This window comes from Protopterus annectens, chromosome 8.part0 (genome assembly GCF_019279795.1).
Source record: "Protopterus annectens isolate FY-2018-M chromosome 8.part0, PAN1.0, whole genome shotgun sequence".
NCBI classification, from domain to species: Eukaryota; Metazoa; Chordata; order Ceratodontiformes; family Protopteridae; genus Protopterus; species Protopterus annectens.
Genome location: NC_056741.1, coordinates 1,219,211,369 through 1,219,230,191, shown reverse-complemented (window position 1 = coordinate 1,219,230,191; position 18,823 = coordinate 1,219,211,369). Strand labels below are relative to the sequence as shown.

Here is an 18,823-nt window from a genome sequence, read left to right as displayed (position 1 = left end):
TCTTGATTCATGATTGGCTCACGGAACTGTATGCCTATCCTCCCATTCCTCTGATACCCCAGTTCATAAAGAAAGCTGTTCGGTTGAAATGCAAAGTGATCCTCATAGCCCCTTTTTGGCCGCGACAAGTTTGGTTCCCCTTGCTTCAGGCTCATCTGTTATGTCTGCGTGGATTCTGGACCCTTTTCCAGATCTAATTTCTCACCCCCAAGGGTTGAGTCCCCCAAACCCATCTTGTCTCAGGCTGACAGATTGGTTTCTCCACTTCCGTTAATCGCCAGGCAGGATGACCTCAACTGTTCGTGACATTATTCTGGCCTCTCATAAACCATCCACCAGAAGACTATATCTAGACAAATGGAAAAGGTTCTCTGGTCAAAGAAAAAGATGCTGGATCCATACTCTGCTCCAGTCACAGCAGTTTTACAATACCTATCTAAATTCTTCAGAAGGTGGGGCCGCAGCTTCTACCATATGAGTACCCCTAGTGGCTATGTCAAACTATCATAATGGGTTGGATGATTCTCCCCTCATCTCGCTTTGGTTATGCAAAATTTTTCTCAAAGGGGTATCTCGGCTTCCAATCAGATAACCTATAGAGCCACAGAAATTCATGTTAGTTCTCTAGTCTTTGACTCAACCTCCAGTTGAGCCTGCAGCGAAGTGTGACCTCAAATTCTTGTCGTGGAAATCTGTTTACTTGGTAGCCATCACGTCAGCCATACGAATTTTTGAGCTTCAGGCATTATGCACCAAAAGGCCCTATCTAATCTTCCATAAGGACAGAGTATCACTCTGGACAAATCCATCTTTCCTCCCCAAAGTTATTTTGGACTTTTCCATCAGTCAGACCATTGATTTGCCAGCATTTTTCCCGAATTTTTCTAATAAAGGGGAATACTGTCTATGTTCCTTGGATGTGCACAGACAATTGAGATTTTATCTAAACAGGACCAAAGCAATACGTCAATCTGAACAACTTTTCATTTCCTTCTCTGGGCCTAGAGTGGGAAATTCAGTCTCCAATGGCACTTTGTCAAAATAGTTGAGGGATGGCATACACTATATTTATTCACTTGCAAAAGAACTCCTGCCACAGAATATTAAAACCCATTCTGCTAGATCCGTGGCAGTGTCTGTCGCCTTCCATTCCCGAGCTTCTGTGGATATCTGTGCAGCAGACACTTGGGCTAAACCCCACACTTTTTTATCAATCTTTACAAATTGGGTGTGGTCTCCAGAGGGAGAGCTGCCTTCGGCTCAGTGGTGTTCAGGAATGTTCTTCTGTAAGGGCCACCCAAGGATCACTAGGTAGCTTGGGATTCTGTCCCATCAGTGATGAATGGAAAGAAGATTAACAACATCAGATAAAGAAGTTATGTCTTGCATAATGTTCCATCTGTGTTGTTCTTTCATTCATCACTTCCCACCCTCCCTCCCCCGCCAAAGGCTCCTGGGGATACTTTGGGACCAAGTGGTGACTTAGGGCATTTGCGCAGAAATGGCCTCTGCTTTACTAGTACAACATGGGCAAACTCGATCTGAGCTAACCGATAGAAGGGCACTATGGGTAGAAGCTTAGCTCGAGACATTGTGGCTGGTGCGAGCTTGGTATTTGGCTGACTCTGTTCTGAGGGCTCGGAACCAAACCCATCAGTGATGAATGAAAGATCAACAACACAGATGGAACGTTATGGTAAGACAACTTTTTTCAGTTGTGAAAGAGACCATCATTAATTGCACTGTGACTTATTCCTCACTACAGACAACTGCTTTTTGAGGATGGGAAGATGGAGAGGTTTCTTTAGTTGAAGAATACTGTGGTGTATGCTTTTTTACTGTGTGCATTTCATACTTAACATTAGTGTTTTTCTTTTCTTATACCAGTTTGATCTTAATAGCGATGGCAACTCGCAACGAGTTGTACCACCCAGTTTGAAGCAAGAAGGTATGGAGGCATCTGGCATTGGAGACTTAATAAATTACCTTAATAAGAATCCAATTAGCGGCTTGCTGGAATATGCACGTTCAAAAGGTTTTGCAGCAGAGTTGAAACAAATTGACCAGTCAGGGCCACCTCATGATCCCAAGTGAGTTTTTCTTTTCATTACTTTTAAAAGATTATATATTAGAATGTTCTTGCAGAAAATGTCTCTTAATCCCTGGTATTAGACTTGCTAAATATAAGAAGAAAGGCAGACAGTTGTGAGAGTATTTGTAAATGAAGTGAACAAATTCAGTTTTTTGCTGAATCCTTCAGTGTTCAACTCTTTTTGGTGGTCCCAAGTTGGGTGTTACTATTTCACTGTTGGGAATCAGTACGTCTGACTTCTCTTATGAAAAAATATTTCATGCTTTCCATACTAAAATTACTTTAGTCATTCCTCCTAATCCATATTTCCTTTAATCCCCTCTCTTAAACCATCCTCTTTCCCACGCTTAGCTCTTTTCCTTCCCCTCATCTGTCTCTGAATGTTACCCCATATCTCACTTTCTTCATTTTCATTTAGATTCACTTACCCACCTCTTCTTCTCCCTTCAAATACAAATATATTTCCTTGTCTTTCTTTCTTTATCTGCCTCAAATGAGGGAGTTATTGCCTGTTACATTTAGGATTGCATACAAGTCTGTAGTTCATTATTTTTTCTCTGATTTACTTTCCTTTGTCTGTTAGTTTAGCAACACTGTAACCTGGATAGTCATCATTCTTACTGTGTCAGTTACTGTTTTAAATCATGTCTTCTGTTTTATCCTGCAAACACTTGTTGAGCTTTATACATTTATAGCTTCATAGATTACTAGGCTAACGACTGGGGTGGGGGGGGTCTTTTCCTAAGCCTAGCCAAGTTTTCCTGAAAGAATAAAGATGCTGTGTCTCCAAGTAGTACATTAAGGGCTAGGTATTTATAACCTACCTCTGTCCATAAAGGATATGGATGCCAGACGCAGTGTAAATTTTCTATTCCCATTCACTGGTCCAGGTTGTTAAACTGTGTAACAGACAAAACTGATTGGATCATCTTTTGTGCTTTTTGTGTTACTACCAGGTTGGCTTGAAAGGAATCCATTGCAAGTGCTGCTCCACCTAGAAGACCAGTATAAGTAAATAAAATGCTCTGAATGTCTTTATGCCTGATCAGTGCAGGCCATATCAAAACAGGCTTGTTATATAAGTATGTTCATCTCCAGAGGCCATCAGTTTCTCACTTTTTCATGGTTTGACTCCTCATCTTTGCTATCACTGAACCCTTTGATTTTACATGCCTAAGCAGAATAGTAAGTGATGATGGGTCCATCAGAATACCAACCTGGACCTACACCTCCCCTGTATTCATATCCTGAGGAAGTGCAGCGTGCATATAACATGTAGTGGTTCCAGCAGTTCATAATGGCTGCTTGACTTCAGAAGAGTAACCAGTTGATGGCCAGCTTTAAAAATATTTTCTGATGAGATCTGTAGGTGTGGAAACCAGTGGATGAATGCTGTGCACAGCCCCAGGCAAACATTGGTGTATTGTCATAAACAGCAACATGTGGAGGACATGTCTAATTCTAATACTTGTGACTTGTCTACTTTCCAGATAACCTACAGAAAGCAGTTTAGGTTGTAACTTCAACCTCTGGTAAGGAAAGCTTGAACTTAAACCAGTCTTTGGTATTGGTCAAGAAGCTTTTATTCAAAAAATGCTATGCATCTGATTCCATCCTTGTGGATATCTAAGGATGTTCATCGTGTTTCACTGTTGCAGTCATTACTCTTGGGCTATCCTGCTGGCAGGTTACCCACAGTCGGCCCAGATTCCAAAGTCCCAGTCCGGCATCTGTTGCTGTTGCCTCCTCCCTGACGTCAGTGCGCCAGGGGATATAAAGGATGCAGCCGACGCCATTTTCTTCAGTCTTTCTTGCCACGTGGTGCCCGAAGCAAAAGCAGTTCGCAAGTGCCAGTAGGCCGACTCCTGAGATTTTCAAAATCCAGTTTCAGATCCGAAGTCTTCATTAAAGCTAAGTATCCTGTTGGGGCAACTTTTTTTCTTGCTCCAGACCAACGTCAGAAAAAGTTAACAATTGTATTTCTTGTGGGAAGCAAATACCTCATAAGGATTTTCATTCTTACTGTATTCCTTGCCTAGGCACTGATCACGACGTTGCTAGCTGTCTGTTTTGTGCTAGATTTAACCAATGCACTAAGCATTACTACAATTTTGCCTTTCATTACTTTGGCCGAAGGTTTAATTATATAATGCCGTCAGAACAGCCGACGACCGGAGTTTATAAAAAGCGCAAGGAAAAGGACAGGCATCCGAGGTCCAAAACCTACGAAGCCCCTGCTATGCCATTCACTGGTTCTCAGTGAGGCGCTTTCGCAGCCCCTGACGCCTGCTACCTTAGAGCCACAGGCCACTTCCGACTCCCACATGGAGACTACTAGGCCTCTGGATACCCAAGGTATTGGACTCCCGGAAACTATTCCCTCAGATGGGTCCGGAGCCGCTGAACAGGCATCGGCTTCTGAGGGTGTTTTCAGACCTACACAATTATATGTCAAGCCCACCTCATCTTCAAAGACTAAAACTGCTCTAAAGACAAAGAAACAAGTATAGCATTCTCCTGGACAGACTTCCATGCCTAAAAACAGATAAACAGATGCTTAAAATGGCCGAAGACCTAATTACTTTGATCAGGGGTTCCCATCACCCACCTGATAAGAGGCCTAGGCAAGAGACAGAATATGACTTTTAGGTTTCAATTTCCTCCGATTCCTCTTCTGAGCAGGGATACACTTTTCCTTCCTATGAGGATTCTGATGCTGAAGAATCTATTCCTTCAGCCTCTCCTCCTGAGTATTATTCTTTTGGGGAAACCCTGCATACCATGAGGGAGCATTTTCACTGGGAGAGCCAAGATTACTCAAAATCTAAGAAAAGGCTCAGAGACTTTCTTTTACTACCTCAGCACAGACCTCTTGCTATTCCACCTGTTCTAGACATTGTAGATGTATTTTCAGAGTCTGGCCTGTCACCTGACTCTTTACCCCTGCACCTGCTAAGCCAGACAGATACTACAGGGTTACAGACTCTCATAAATTTCTATATAAAGTCCCTGCTGCTGACCCAGAAACTATATCTCAGGGTCCCAAAGGGGTCAAGGCTTCCACTGCAAAAAACCCTGTCCCCTCTGATAGGGATTCAAGGGCACTAGACAGATGAGTGAAAAGTTTACACTTCTGCTACCTTGGCTGTAAAGGGCTTTAAATTGTCAGTTTCATATGCTTAAATATCAGCAATACTTAATGTCACTGCTTAAATAGAAAATGTTGACAAATTCTGAATGTTCTGATAAGGAAATGCAGGATTTATTGCATGCAGCTGAACAAGTGGGAAAGCATACTTTGCAATGTGGTTTTGATTCACTGGAGGCCTATTGCAGGGCCGCTGTTACGGGTTCTGTCATTAGAAGGCATGCTTGGTTAAAGGAACAGAATCTGCCTGATCATGTTAAAGCAAAATTATCAGATGCTCCATTACAGCATGATACTTTGTTTGGTGTTAAGGCAGAAACGGTGTTGAAGAAAATGGAGGATAAAGCAAAATCCATGCAGACAGTTAAGGATTTCCTACAGGTACAGCCACCCAGATTTAGCAGGAACTGGCCTACAAAGAATTGGTCCTTTCTAGTGTCAGGCCACAAAGAGGCAGATAGACGCCTCAGAGGCAGATCTCAGCCCCAAGGCTCATACAGGCCTAAACAATGGGGTGCTTCTACCTCCAAAAGCGGAGAAGACAAATCAGAACCATACAGGAAACAGTCCCAATGACTTTTCTCTGCCAGAACCAAGCACTTACCTTTTGGCAGCCCCCTTATGGGGAAAACTAGCACTTTTTTCACCAAATTGGCACATGATTACCCAGGACAAATGGGTCTTGAACATAGTGTCTCAGGGCTACAGTTTCCACTTTCACACCCTGCCAAGGGCAAAAGGTATGCCAGACCTGCCACACAATCAATGGGCAGAGGCACAAAAGCAAGTTTCATCCCTCATGGACATGAGGGCCATTCAACAGGTACCACAACAAGAGCCAGGGACAAGAATTTTACTTGAGACTTTTCTTGGTGCTCAGAAAGGACAAAGCCTGGAGACCAATACTGGACATGTTTATACTAAACACATTTCTGGATGTTCCAAAATTCAAAATGTTAACTCTGCAGCAGCTACTGCCCATGCTGGGCAAGAAAGCTTGGCTTGTAACTTTGGACCTAAAAGAGGCATACCTGCATGTCCCAATCAGACAGTCTTGCAGAAGATGCTTCAGATTCATAGCTGGCTCAATGCACTACCAATTCTCTGCACTGCCCTTTGGCTTATCTACTGCGCTCAGGGTCTTCACAAAATGCCTGGCACCAGCAATTGCATTTTGCAGACAGAGGAATTCAAATATATCCTTACTTGGACGACTGCTTTATTCAAGCAGAGAAAAAAGACATTCTACTAAAGCATTTGGCGTTTGTAAAAAGATTACTAATTTGCCTAGGGTACACAGTAAACGAAAAGAAATCCAAACTAGTACCCTCTCAAGAAATAATATTCCTGGGTGCAAGCTTAAATACGACTGCCCAGATGGCTTATCTCACGCCAGACAAACGCAGCTGACTTCTTACTTCAAAATGTTGGCAACAAAGACGCAGTTATCTGCAAGGAAAATCCTGCAGGCTTTGGGCTTCATGGCATCCTGCATTCTGCTAATTCCATATGCCAGACTGCATACGAGGAAACTACAATGGTATCTAAAAAGTGTTTGGACTCAGCATTGCCACAGCCTGCAAACATTAATCACTCTCATTCCCTGCCTGCAATAGGATTTTCGATGATGGGCACAGGCCTGTCACCACAAGGGACAGCCATTCACTTTACCCACAGCCAGGCAGACACTAACAACGGATGCATCAGATTATGCCTGGGGGGGCCCACATGGCAGGAAAATGTTTTCAAGGCACATGGCCCGCAAGCCAGATGCATCTTCATATCAATCAAAAAGAGATGCTAGCTGTTCACAATGCCCTGACAGCTTTCAAGGATCTACTTCATCCAGGACAACTACTGATTAAGACTGACAATACTACAGTCATGTGGTACATAAACAAGCAGGGAGGCACACATTCCTATCCCCTCTGCAGACAAGCCATGACTTTGTGGGACACAGCATTGACTTGTCAAGTTCACTTACAAGCACAATTCCTGCCAGGAAAAATGAATACGCTGGCAGACTAACTAAGCAGAAAACCTCCTGGATCCCCACGAGTGAAAACTGGATCCACAAGTCCAGACATGGATCTATTTGCCTCCCCTCACAACTGCCAATTATAGAGAGTCTGCACAAGGATTTATCACAAGCGAGCATGGAAAGTGGATGCCCTGTCCTTCAGCTGGAAAAACCTAATATGCCTTTCCTCCACTGCCTCTCCTCCCCAAGGTACTCCTAAAGGTCAGACAAGAGAAGCCAAAAATGATACTGATTGCCACAGACTGGCCACGCCAGCACTGGTACCCAATCCTAAAGAACTTGTCTCAAGGTCCACCCTGGACATTGCCTCAAACTTCTCACTTACTGACCCAACAAAACAATCAGATCCTGCACAGCCAACTCAGGACCTTAAATCTGGCAGCATGGCGGATAATGTAGCCGTTTAGAACACTCCTCTTTCAAAAGCTGTTATGGATGTTATCTTGGAGGCCAGGAGGCACAGTACCAGAAAATCTTATGCAGAAAAATGGTAGAGATTCTGTGATTGGAACCAGGAACAAGGAATTGACAGGTTTGTACCAAATATTTCTCAGATTTTACAATACTTAACTGAGATGTTGGACAAAGGCCTTTCCTTTTCATCACTTAAGATTCATGCCTCTGCCATTTCAGCCCACTACAGCACGGAACCACCAATCTTTTCTCATCCTTTAATAAGGCAGTACCTCAGAGGGGCCAAAAACATAAGACCTCCAAGGAGAGCACCAATACCTGCATGGGACCTCAGTTATGTTTTGGAAAAACTCACACTGCCTCCTTTTGAGCCCGCCACAACAGCTGATATAAAATTCTTATCCTGGAAAACAGCTGTGCTCCTAGCAGTAACCTCTGCAAGACGAGTCTGAGTTAACAGGCACTCATGGCTGTGGAACCTTTTATCATTTTCCATCCAGACAGGGTTTCTCTGAAGACGAACTCTACATTTATGCCCAAGGTGGTGTCCAGTGTGGCCCTTAATCAAACCATTCACTTGCCGACCTTTTTATCCAAACCCACAGAACAAGGGTGAGAGACTTCTGCATTCTTTGGACATACACAGACAGCTATGCTTCTGCCTGGACAGAACTAAAGCTTTCAGAAAGACTGAGCAACTTTTAGTGTCATATGCTGCAGGATCACAAGGAAAGGCCATCTCAAAACAGACTATTTCAAAATGGATAGGCCATTGCATTCGTTTCTGCTACTCACAGCATGGCAAATTAGTGTCTAAGGGCATTAAGCCACATTCTACCAGAGCAGCAGCCACTTCAGCAGCCTTCCTCAGAAGAGTACCAACCAAAGACATCTTAGATGCTGCAACTTGGAGTTCAGTGCACACCTTTCCAAAGCACTACCACTTGCCTCTCTACTCTAAATCCAGAGCAGGCTTTGCCACTGCAGTTCTGCAGGGCCTCATAGCCTCTCCTAATCCTATTTAGCCCAGCCACCCATCCTCAGCTTTGGGATTCAACCCAAGAGTAATGACTGCAACAGTGAAACTCTATGAACATAGTACAGTTGTGTACCTACCATAAATGTAGATGTTTGAATGTATTCACTGTTGCAGGCCAGGTTACCCTCCCACCATCCCCTTTTCATTTGCTGGGTCTTATCTGTACTTCTCTTCTATACAACCTATGTGGTGTATTTGCTTGTAGATGAAGAAACTGTTTACTTTAGTGCATGCATGTTTATTGGCATAATCTATTTAGCCTACCCTTTTGGTGGCACCTGACATCTGGGGCAAGAAAAACTGAAGAAAATGGTGTCTGCTGCATCTTTTATACTCCTGGCGCACTGATGTCAGGGAAGAGGCGACAGCAACTGATGCCGGACCGGGACTTTGGAATTCGGGCCAACTGCGGGTAGCCTGCCAGCAGGATAGCCCAAGAGTAATGACTTTAACAGTGTATACACTCTAACATCTACATTTATGGTAGGTACACAACTATACTTTCTTCCATCATGGTTTATTTAAGTGATTTTCTGATGTCCACCTTTTTTTTAGAACTTTGCTTCCTGAGTTATCGAGGCAGTTATTTGAATTACTGAAGATCTGGACTGGAGGTAATCCTCTGGGCAGTGGCCCTTTTGATGGAAGGTCTGTAGGGTCATACTTGGTATCATTAGGTCTTTGTGAAACCTGAACAATGTTCTTCAGTGGCTTTTCCTCTGCTGTCCAGTGTTTAGCAAGCCATGTTCCAGCACTGGTCCTAGCTCCTTAGGTCTGGCCTGTCTTATGCTTTCCCTAATGCAAGTTGCTGCCTGTAATTAGTTGCAGCCGTGGTATGGTCTTCCCCTTTGAATCCTCAAAATGCTCAGTAGGTCACTGTATCTGAGGAGGACAAGGATAATGACTCCACTCATTTACTTCTCTGCTAGCTGACCTCTTCCTTTAGAAATGTTTTCAGGCTGCCAGAGAGCGTAGACTGCCCTTAGGACTTCTGTTCCTCTTATCCAGAAGTGCTGTGAAGATTTTTTTAGATGAAGCTTGAGGATGCACAGATTATCCTGCCCTTGCAGTCAGTTAACATAATGCTGTCAGCTAGCTTGGATGCATCTGGACTTTGCCTTCTCAGTCCATCAAATGGGCATCACCTTTTACAAACTGCTGATAAAGTGGGCAGATCAGCTCACTGAGCATCCTGTTTGACTCTTATCTGCAATCTTTGGTGCACCCTGAAACATGAGGGGGAAAAAAAGCATTTGACACCTAGCCATTGGCTAAAGAGCTTTGGGTAGGTGTGAAAACTCCTTCACCACATGGAAGCTCTCTGTTGGCTGTAGCCATCCTTATTTCTGGTGCACCTTATTAGGAAGGTGCTAGTTATGTTCATAGCGCTCCACAAGTCTGGGCTTATGGGATGTTTTTTGAGGCATTTCCCACGCCCTCTGTACTGTGAGAATATGTGCCCTGATGTACTTTTTACCGTGCTGGCATGCATGACTAAAATTGTCTTTGGGGAGTGTCTTTGGAACAAGACTCTGGATGCCCATATTTTGGAGAAAGTGTTCCTGGAAGCTTGCCTAGAAACTGTTCAGTGACTATGTAAAGAGGATGGAGGCTGTCATCTGTGCAGAGGCTTTTAAGATACCCTTTCTACCACCAGTTCTCTCTCTGCTGTTAAATCCAGCTAAAACCAAAAGTGGCAGATTGGCATTTGGGAAGAGCGTTAGTCACATGGCCTTGCATCATGTGGTTTCAGCAAAGTCATCCACTGTGACAATGCCAAATGGCCCCTTTGCACTTTTACAGTTTGTGTGAAGCAGAGAGAAAGAAATGGGGGAGTTTCCGATCTTTTCATCTTAAAGGGGAGAGAAATTTCTTCCCATTCTGTCCTCAATGACTTTATGCATGTAATGTATCATCAGGTGTTCAGCATATGATTTCTGTTGCAGTAGCCTAAGCTATACGAGTCCTACACTCTCGGCTACCAACCAGCTTTTCAAAACTAAAGGGTGCCCTCTATATGCTGTCAGGAGCTTGAGAAATACTTCATATAAAAGACAGTGTGCAGAATTGAATTGCTGCGAAAGAGTGTTACTTTGATGGGCCCTATAGAGCTGTCGGTCAGCTAGCAGTCCTTCACGGCTGGATAGTTAGGTCCCCCTCTTAGGTGAAATCTTCCATTAAACTCTCTGAGGAAAGCACATTTTTATTTTGTAAAAACATGTTGGAAACTGATTTGAAATCTTGGATTGTCATTTCTTGATGGGGGAGAGTTCTGTGTGAATGCTTGCATGAAGAACTGTGTAAAAAGTGTTTTACTTTTTCCTTACAGGTGGTGTAGTTTATGTATAGGGGCTGAGTTTGTGCAGACTGTCAGTGTAGTTTCTTACCTGATTCTGATACCGATTCCCTCAGGCTCCCCTTCCAGTCTTCAGCACTTTCATTCTCTGCTAAAGCTATGGAGCAGTTAACTAGTGTCTACAGCTCTTCTTTTCTCTGTCTGCAAGAAGAAGAAAGTAGTGTGCCTACCTTGAGTTGGTCCTTTTCCAAGGAATTTCAAAGAAAAAAGAAAGAAAAAATGTAGCTTTCATTTCTATTTCCAGAGGAGCAGGATAACTCTGCAGCCCCTGATCCTAAAGAAAGACCCTACAGTGATTTCCCCATTCAAACCTGCTTTTGCTAGACAAAACCCCATTCAGTCTGACATGAATGGTCAAGATTTTGATAAATTTGTGAAGAAAATGTACTCCTACCATTTTTAATATTCAGAATTATAAACTAATAGCCTCATATGTTAAGTTTTTACTTCTGTCTTTTGATAGTGTTCAAGAGTTAACTGTTAACTCTCCTCTTCTGAAGTGAACAATTCTTTGAAATGCCTCTCAAGTATCTGCTTATGTAATTTATCATGCTTAAAGTTTTCTTAAGACACTGCAGATACTCTCTTCAGGGCAGCTGCATCTGGGTCAGTTATGAGAAGATTTGCTTGGTTATAGTTTCAAACTCTTCCTGAATATGCTAAAACTTAAATAGTAAATCTGAAGTAGGGATTTCATTTGTCAGCAACCTGTGGGTCTTGGATCCGATATCGGATCCGAGCCGGCAACTTGTTTCAAGCTAATGGATCTGAGCTCCTAGCTCCTCCCCTCACCCATAATCCCCTGCCAACCCTTCATGACCTCAGATCTAGTTTGCAGCGCTTGTGGATAGCTGGATTCCATTGAGCTCAACAAGTAAGTCGTCAGTTAAGTGTGTTTTTCTGTCAAACTCTCTTCCTTTTTTAAAAAATATAAAGTGGGTAAATGTTAGGTACCTTGTAGTGTAAAAATTTATTTATTTTAATTAGTTTTTTCCTTCGCTGGTCGTTAGTGTGTGTGTGTTGTGTGTGTGTTGTGTGTGTGTTGTGTGTGTGTTGTGTGTGTGTTGTGTGTGTGTTGTGTGTGTGTTGTGTGTGTAGCACTACCTTTTCTTTTAAGTATGGCTGAGGCTCCAAAAGCCATTTTTTTTCTAAATGTACCGAGTGTGGCCATAAGCTCTCCCCGGCTCATGGCCAGACTCGGTGCGTTCGGTGCCTTGGGGTTGAACATCTCACCTCAGGCTGTACCATTTGTGCAGCGTTCAACCCCAGGGCACTGAAAGAGAGGAGGTCGAAGCTGGTCTTGGCGGGACTTTTACCCCCCCCCCCCCTCGGACTCTGCTCCAGCCTCCGCTGCTCCCGTGGCACTACCACAGGCTGTGGTTGCTGCCACTCCTGCCCCCTTCCTTCGGCCGGGACTCAAACTCCCACTAAAGTGCTGGAGGACAGGGAGGCTAGGAGGGAGAAACAGAGGGAGAAGCACCACAAGCGGCGGGCCAAGGCCTCCGCTTCGGCCCCGCCAGCTAAGCGGGCTTCTCCCTCCACTGCTTCTAGGTCTCCTCCTCGGCTCCGATCCCCTTGTTTCTCCCCAGGGCCCGAGGAGGAGGCCCGATCTCCATCGAGGTCATCGAGGTGGCATTCCAGGCCTGCCTCGGTGGCCTCTTCGAGATCTACATTTAGCATGTCTGATGCAGACTTGGACCGGATGATGCGAAGATTCATCCAGGCCCAGCTGCAGATGGGAGTGCTCTTGCCTCCCCGGGGGAGCTCGACACCTTTTTTCCATCCAATTGATCCTTCTCCGACCCGCTACCCGGGTTCGGAGCCGGGGGTGGGTCGGCGCCGACAGTACTTGGTACTTCGGATCCTACCCTGCCCTCGAGCCTGTCGGATCCAACCTCTTGGAGCCGTGGCCCGAGCTTCGGATCTGAGGGATTCAGTGTGCCTTCGGCTCCGTCCAGGTCGGAGCGCACTGGTCCTTCGGATCCGATGGTCTCTGTGCCGGTTCCAATCCCTTCATCGGATCCGAGTGGGAGCTGACTCTCGGAGCCCAGAGAGTGGTTCCCCCTCTGCCTTCGATGTAGTGGAGAGGGCTCTGTTGAGAGCATCCGGACCCCTGGCCCTTGTCTTGGCTGCACCCTGCACTCCCTCTCTGCTGGGCCAGGCTTCCATCACCCGGCCAGGCTTCCATCACCCGGCCAAAGGGACAGCCTGCTTCAGTGTCCCAGGTAGTTCCATTGGAACAGGATGTTGCTGGCGAGGCCTCCTCAGACAGCCCCCCCCCCCCCGAGGAAGTGCCCCACAAGCATAAGTGCAAGAGGAGGCACATGGACTCCCCGGAGTCCTTAACTGAGGACACGGACTTGGATGAAGGGGAATGCTCCCCAAGATCACCCCCTGAGGATGTCTCCTTTGGAGACATCATGGAGATACTGAGGATCAGAGGTGGGTGGTCTGCCCCAAGTCTTCCTCCGAGTCCGTGTTTCTGGAGGCATTCGAAGCAGGCCCGTCTACCTCTTGGGTATCCCCTCCGGCCGACCCCTTGGTGGACCTTACTACCACCAGGGCGTGGAAGGATCCGGACACCGTGGAGCCAATACCCAAACGCCCGGACAGGATACTAAGCCCCCCCCTCAGACTGGTCGCACTGGAGCAAGGGTCCCCCGTAGATGCCATGTTGACTGCGGCAGCCACGAAATGGGAACTAGCTCAGGAGAGCCCCTCAGTCCATCCACCGAGCAAGGAGTCCCGCTCGATGGACCTCTTAGGGAAGCGAGTTTTTAGTTCAGCGACCTTCTCTGTAAGGTCTCTGAACTATATGGCACATGTCATCAGGATGCAGCTGGATCTTAACAAAGAATACGCTGCCCCCCCCCCCGAGTCCATGTCTGCGGAGGACAAACAATTGTACTCCACCCGAATGGCCACTCTGATATAAATTTCAAATACCTGTATGCGGCTATTGTCCCACGCCACCGAGGGAGCCGCTAGGGCTAGCGGAGCGGGCCTAGTCATGAGACGTCAGGCCTGGCTCCGTCATTGTGACTTTGCGGAGCCCTTTAAAGCATCTTTTGCGAACACCCCCTTTTGATGGTTCTGCCCTGTTTGTCAAAACTGTTCGTGAGACACTTATCCAGAGCGAGAAGGACGGGAAGACGTCTGCCGTCGGTTTCCGCTTCTCTGCGCCCCAGCGGTCCTTTTCGAAGAACCAAAAGGGTCAGAAGAGGATGTGGTTCCGGAAATCGCAACATTCCCAACCCGCTCCGGACAACCAGTCCTTCCGTGGCAGAGGAGGACAGGGAGGACGCCACCCCAGGGGCAGAGGGGCTCCGAGAAACTTTGGGTCCAGAGAACCTTTCTCTGACCGGCCCACGCAGCAGCCCTGAAGGGTTGCCCAACTGCTCCACTCTGGAGGCAGTCGGGGGGGGCGCTTCTCGGAGCACCTAGCGGCATGGGAGTCCATCACGACAGACCGCTGGGTGCTTCGAATTATATCCAAAGGGTACAAAATACCATTACTTCATGTCCCCAAATTCAAGAACCTCCCCAATGTACCACCCGATCAGAGGGAGGCTGCAGCCGCAGAAATTCAGCAGCTGCTAAGAAAAAGTCGTCCAGCCCGTCCCCCAAGACCAGCTCGGATTAGGGTTCTACTCCAGGTTCTTTTTGGTGCCAAAAAAGACTGGAGACTTGAGACCGATTTTAGACCTGTCCCGCTTGAACCTGTCGGTAACCAAGGAAAAATTCCGAATGGTCACTCTTCAATCTATTCTCCCCCTTCTAAGGGAGAACGATTGGATGTGCTCTATAGACCTCAAGGATGCGTACTACAACATTCTAATGGACAGACTATCCAGGAGGTTCCTCCGCTTCCGGCTGGGAGCCAGTCACTACCAGTTCAGGGTCCTTTCCTTTTGCCTCACCACAGCCCCCAGGGTGTTCATCAAGGTATTAGCAGTGATTGCGGCCCACCTGAGACTCCAGGGAATGCAGGTCTTTCTGTACCTGGACGACTGGCTCCTGACCGCCCCAACAAGGCATCTGCTTTGGTCAGCCAGAGATTTCTTTCTCCACCTAGCCCATACAGTTAGGCATCACCATCAATGCCGACAAATCCCTTCTGGCCCCGACTCAAGCCATAGAATTCATAGGAGCCAGAATAGACACCAGAGAGCTACGAGCCTTTCTAACATCGGAACGACTTCGGAATTTACAACTCCATGTGCGGGCTATCCTCCAATCAGAGACTCCACCAGCGGAATTGGTCCTGAGAGCACTGGGCTCCATGGCGGCAGCAATAACGCTCCTTCCATGTGCCCGTCTGAACATGCGGGTACTGCAATGGACCCTTCTAGTACAATGGTCCTTTCTGTCTTTTCCTCTTCATCACCCCATTGCTATCAGCAAGGCTTGCAGGAGGGCTCTATTATGGTGGCTCCATGCTTCAGACCTCCATACGGGCTGACCCTTCTGCACCTCTCCCCCTCTCGCCACGGTGACCACGGACACCTCCTGCCTCGGGTGGGGTGGGGGGGGCATTATTTAGGCAGGATGGTCCAAGGCACATGGAACGATACAGAGACCTCCCTGCATATCAACGTTCTGGAGGTGAGAGCGGTGCTGTACGCGTTGCAAGCAGTTCAGAATCTCCTCTCCATAGGAACGATTGCAATTCAGTCGGACAACATGGTTGTCTGGTACATCAGCAAGCAGGGGGGGAACCAGATCTTACCCTCTATGCCGCGAAGCCATGAGAGTGTGGGAATGGGCGATCTCCAACCGCTTTCTGATTGCAACGCACATTCCGGGGCGGACCAACATCCTAGCAGACAAACTCAGTCGCACCCTTCTTACCCCGTACGAGTGGTCTCTCAACCCACTAGTAGCGAAGCAGATATTCGCAATATGGGGGCAACCCTGCTGCGATCTTTTTGCCTCTCCCTCAAACACCAAATGCGGCAATTTCTTCGCTCTGATTCCCCCTCCAGGGGAAACTCCAAGAGATGCTCTGGTGCATGCTTGGCAACCTGGTCTACTTTATGCCTATCCTCCTCTACCCCTGATGCTGCAACTCTTACAGAAAGCCTTGCGGTTGGTGAGCAGGCTGATCCTCATTGCCCCATTCTGTCCTCTGCAAATTTGGTTCCCTTACCTGTGGTCTCACCTAGTGAATCCTCCTTGGATTCTGGACCCAGTCCGGATCTAATCTCCCATCCGTTGGGCTTACCGACCCCAAATCTGGACAATCTGAAGCTGATAGCTTGGTTGCTCCAGTTCCACTCCTAGTTAGGACTCCCGGTTATCTCTTCACCAGTCAAAGCCATCCTTGTGGCAGCGCATAAGCCCTCCACCAGGAAAGTGTACCGCAGTAAATGGAAACATTTCTCCATCTGGGCGGAGCATTATAATCTAGATCCCTTTACGGCTCCTCTTCCATCCATATTAGACTTCCCAACCGAAATTTTTCAGGAATGCGCTAGTTGCTCAACTGTCAAAGTGCAATTGGCTGCCATCTCCCAGTACCATGTGGGACATGATACAGGACCTTTGATGTCGGCCAAGTTGTGTAAAACCTTTCTCAAGGGCACCTTTTTGCTTAGACCCCCTATAAAAGAAGCCATACCACCGTGGGATCTTTCACTAGTTCTTCAAGCCTTGACTGCTCCACCTTTTGAAACTGCTGCTTCAGTAGATCTCAAATTCTTGTCCTGGAAAACAGCATTCCTTGTAGCCATTACTTCTGCGAAAAGAGTTTTGGAGCTTCAAGCTCTTTCTGTGAAGCCTCCTTATTTGATCTTTCACCCGGACAGTGTACCTCAGGATCAATCCCTCTTTCCTTCCCAAAATAGCATCAGAAACCAATATAAATCAATCCATAAATTTACCGGTTTTCTTCCCTAAATGTCAGAATAAAGGAGAGTACAAGCTGCACTCATTAGATGTTCATAGGGAGCTACGTTTGTATACTCCTAGAACGGCTGATCATAGACAATCCGACCAGCTGTTCGTTTCCTTAGCCAAATTTAATTTGGGGAAAGCAATATCAAAAGTATCTCTATCACGCTGGATTTCACAATGTATCATATTGGCGTACCAAGCCTCTGGGAGACCTGCACCTGAAGGAGTTCGTGCACATTCCACTCGTTCCATCTCTACTTCTGCGGCCTTCAGGTCTAGAGTTCCATTGGATGATATTTGTTCGGCAGCCACTTGCCTCATCTCATACATTTATTCACCACTACAAACTGGACGTGATTTCTAGAGGGAGAGCATCCTTTGGCTCTGCGGTGCTTTGCAATATCCTTCCATGATGGCCACCCAAGATTCAGGTAGCTGGGGACTCTGTCCCACAGGTTGCTGACAAATGAAGTCCCTACTTCAGATTAAGAAGTTATGTACTCACCATAACATTCCATCTGAGTAGGTAGCTTCATTTGTCTGCAACCATCCCTCCCTCCTTCCCCCTGGCCTTCTACGGATCTATGTTAGTTGGAAACCCTTTTTGGGTACATATTGAGGGGCAAACTCTATCTGAGGTCATGGAGGGTTGGCAGGGGATTATGGGTGAGGGGAGGAGCTAGGAGCTCGGATCCATTAGCTTGAAACAAGTTGCCGGCTCGGATCCGATATTGGATCCAAGACCCACAGGTTGCAGACAAATGAAGCTACCTACTCAGATGGAACGTTATGGTGAGTACATAACTTCTTATTTCTCCCATGGGCAAGGAAGTCCTGATTGGGTCTTCTGCAGCTGATGTACTAGAGTTTTGAGGGGAGAAGGCTGAAACGGGGGAGGGGGGTAACCCAAATCTTTCAGCTTTCCCTTTTTAAGGGTAAGAAGGTCACGTGGACAAAAGCATTCAGTAAGAAAATGCAAGAAATAGATATGCCCTTAAGAGGTCATTTGCATGTATCCCATGTACCTCTACTACAGGAGGTTTAAGGATATTAAAGAGTGAATACCCTGACTTGGCTGTGTCTTTCTTGCAGTTTTAATTTCTTTTTTAAGGCAAATAAAAGTTTTCTTCAACCTCAGTCCTCTTTTCTTTTCAATAAACAATGTAAGCAACAAGATGCTTACAAACAAGATTTTAAAAAAGTAATGGCATGGAGGCTACAAAAGTAAATGCAAAGCCTCTCAGAACAAAGGGGAGAATGACTTTTGGCCTTTTTAGGTTCTTCTTCACCCTGGCAACCTCTCCCTGTCCCAAATTCTTCATCTTCCCATCGGACATCACATTTGGTAATTGGTTCTGAAAACCATTCTGTAGGGGTAGACTTGGCAGTGGGGTTCCCTCCCTGTTTTATAATGGGAACCAGCCTTCCCAGTTACAGACATCCGTGCATTTCCTGATGTTCTTCGTATTTCGCTGTTGCAGTCATTACATTTGGTAATCTGCTGGCAGGTTGCCCTCAGTCGGCCTGATTAACAAAGTCTTGGGTCCTGCATTGGTTGCTGTCCCTTCTTCCATGACGTCAGGTCGTCAGGGGTATAAAACATGCAGCCGACGCCATTACATCAGTCTTTCTTGCCGCTCAGTGCCCGAAGCAGAAGCAGTTCGCAAGTGCGGGTTGGCCGACTCCTGAAATTTTCGTTGTAGAGTTTCAGAACCGAAGTCTTCAACTAAAAAGCTAAGTACCCTGTTAGGGAAATTTTTTCTTGCTCCTTACCGATGTCAGTAAGTAATCCTTTACCGGGAAATTTTTCTTCACGGCCTTGCGGTTAATAGACTTAA

General features: G+C 46.3%; 1 protein-coding gene across 1 annotated transcript in view; it reads left to right on the top strand.

Annotated features, from left to right (window-relative positions):
- ADAR (adenosine deaminase RNA specific) overlaps positions 1-18,823 on the top strand; it is a gene marked incomplete in the record, with an annotated part of 1,768,745 nt that overhangs the window by 461,518 nt on the left and 1,288,404 nt on the right. Inside the window, 1 exon segment of the mRNA XM_044079403.1 lies at positions 1,889-2,090. Within this exon segment, the coding sequence (XP_043935338.1) occupies positions 1,889-2,090 (202 nt within the window).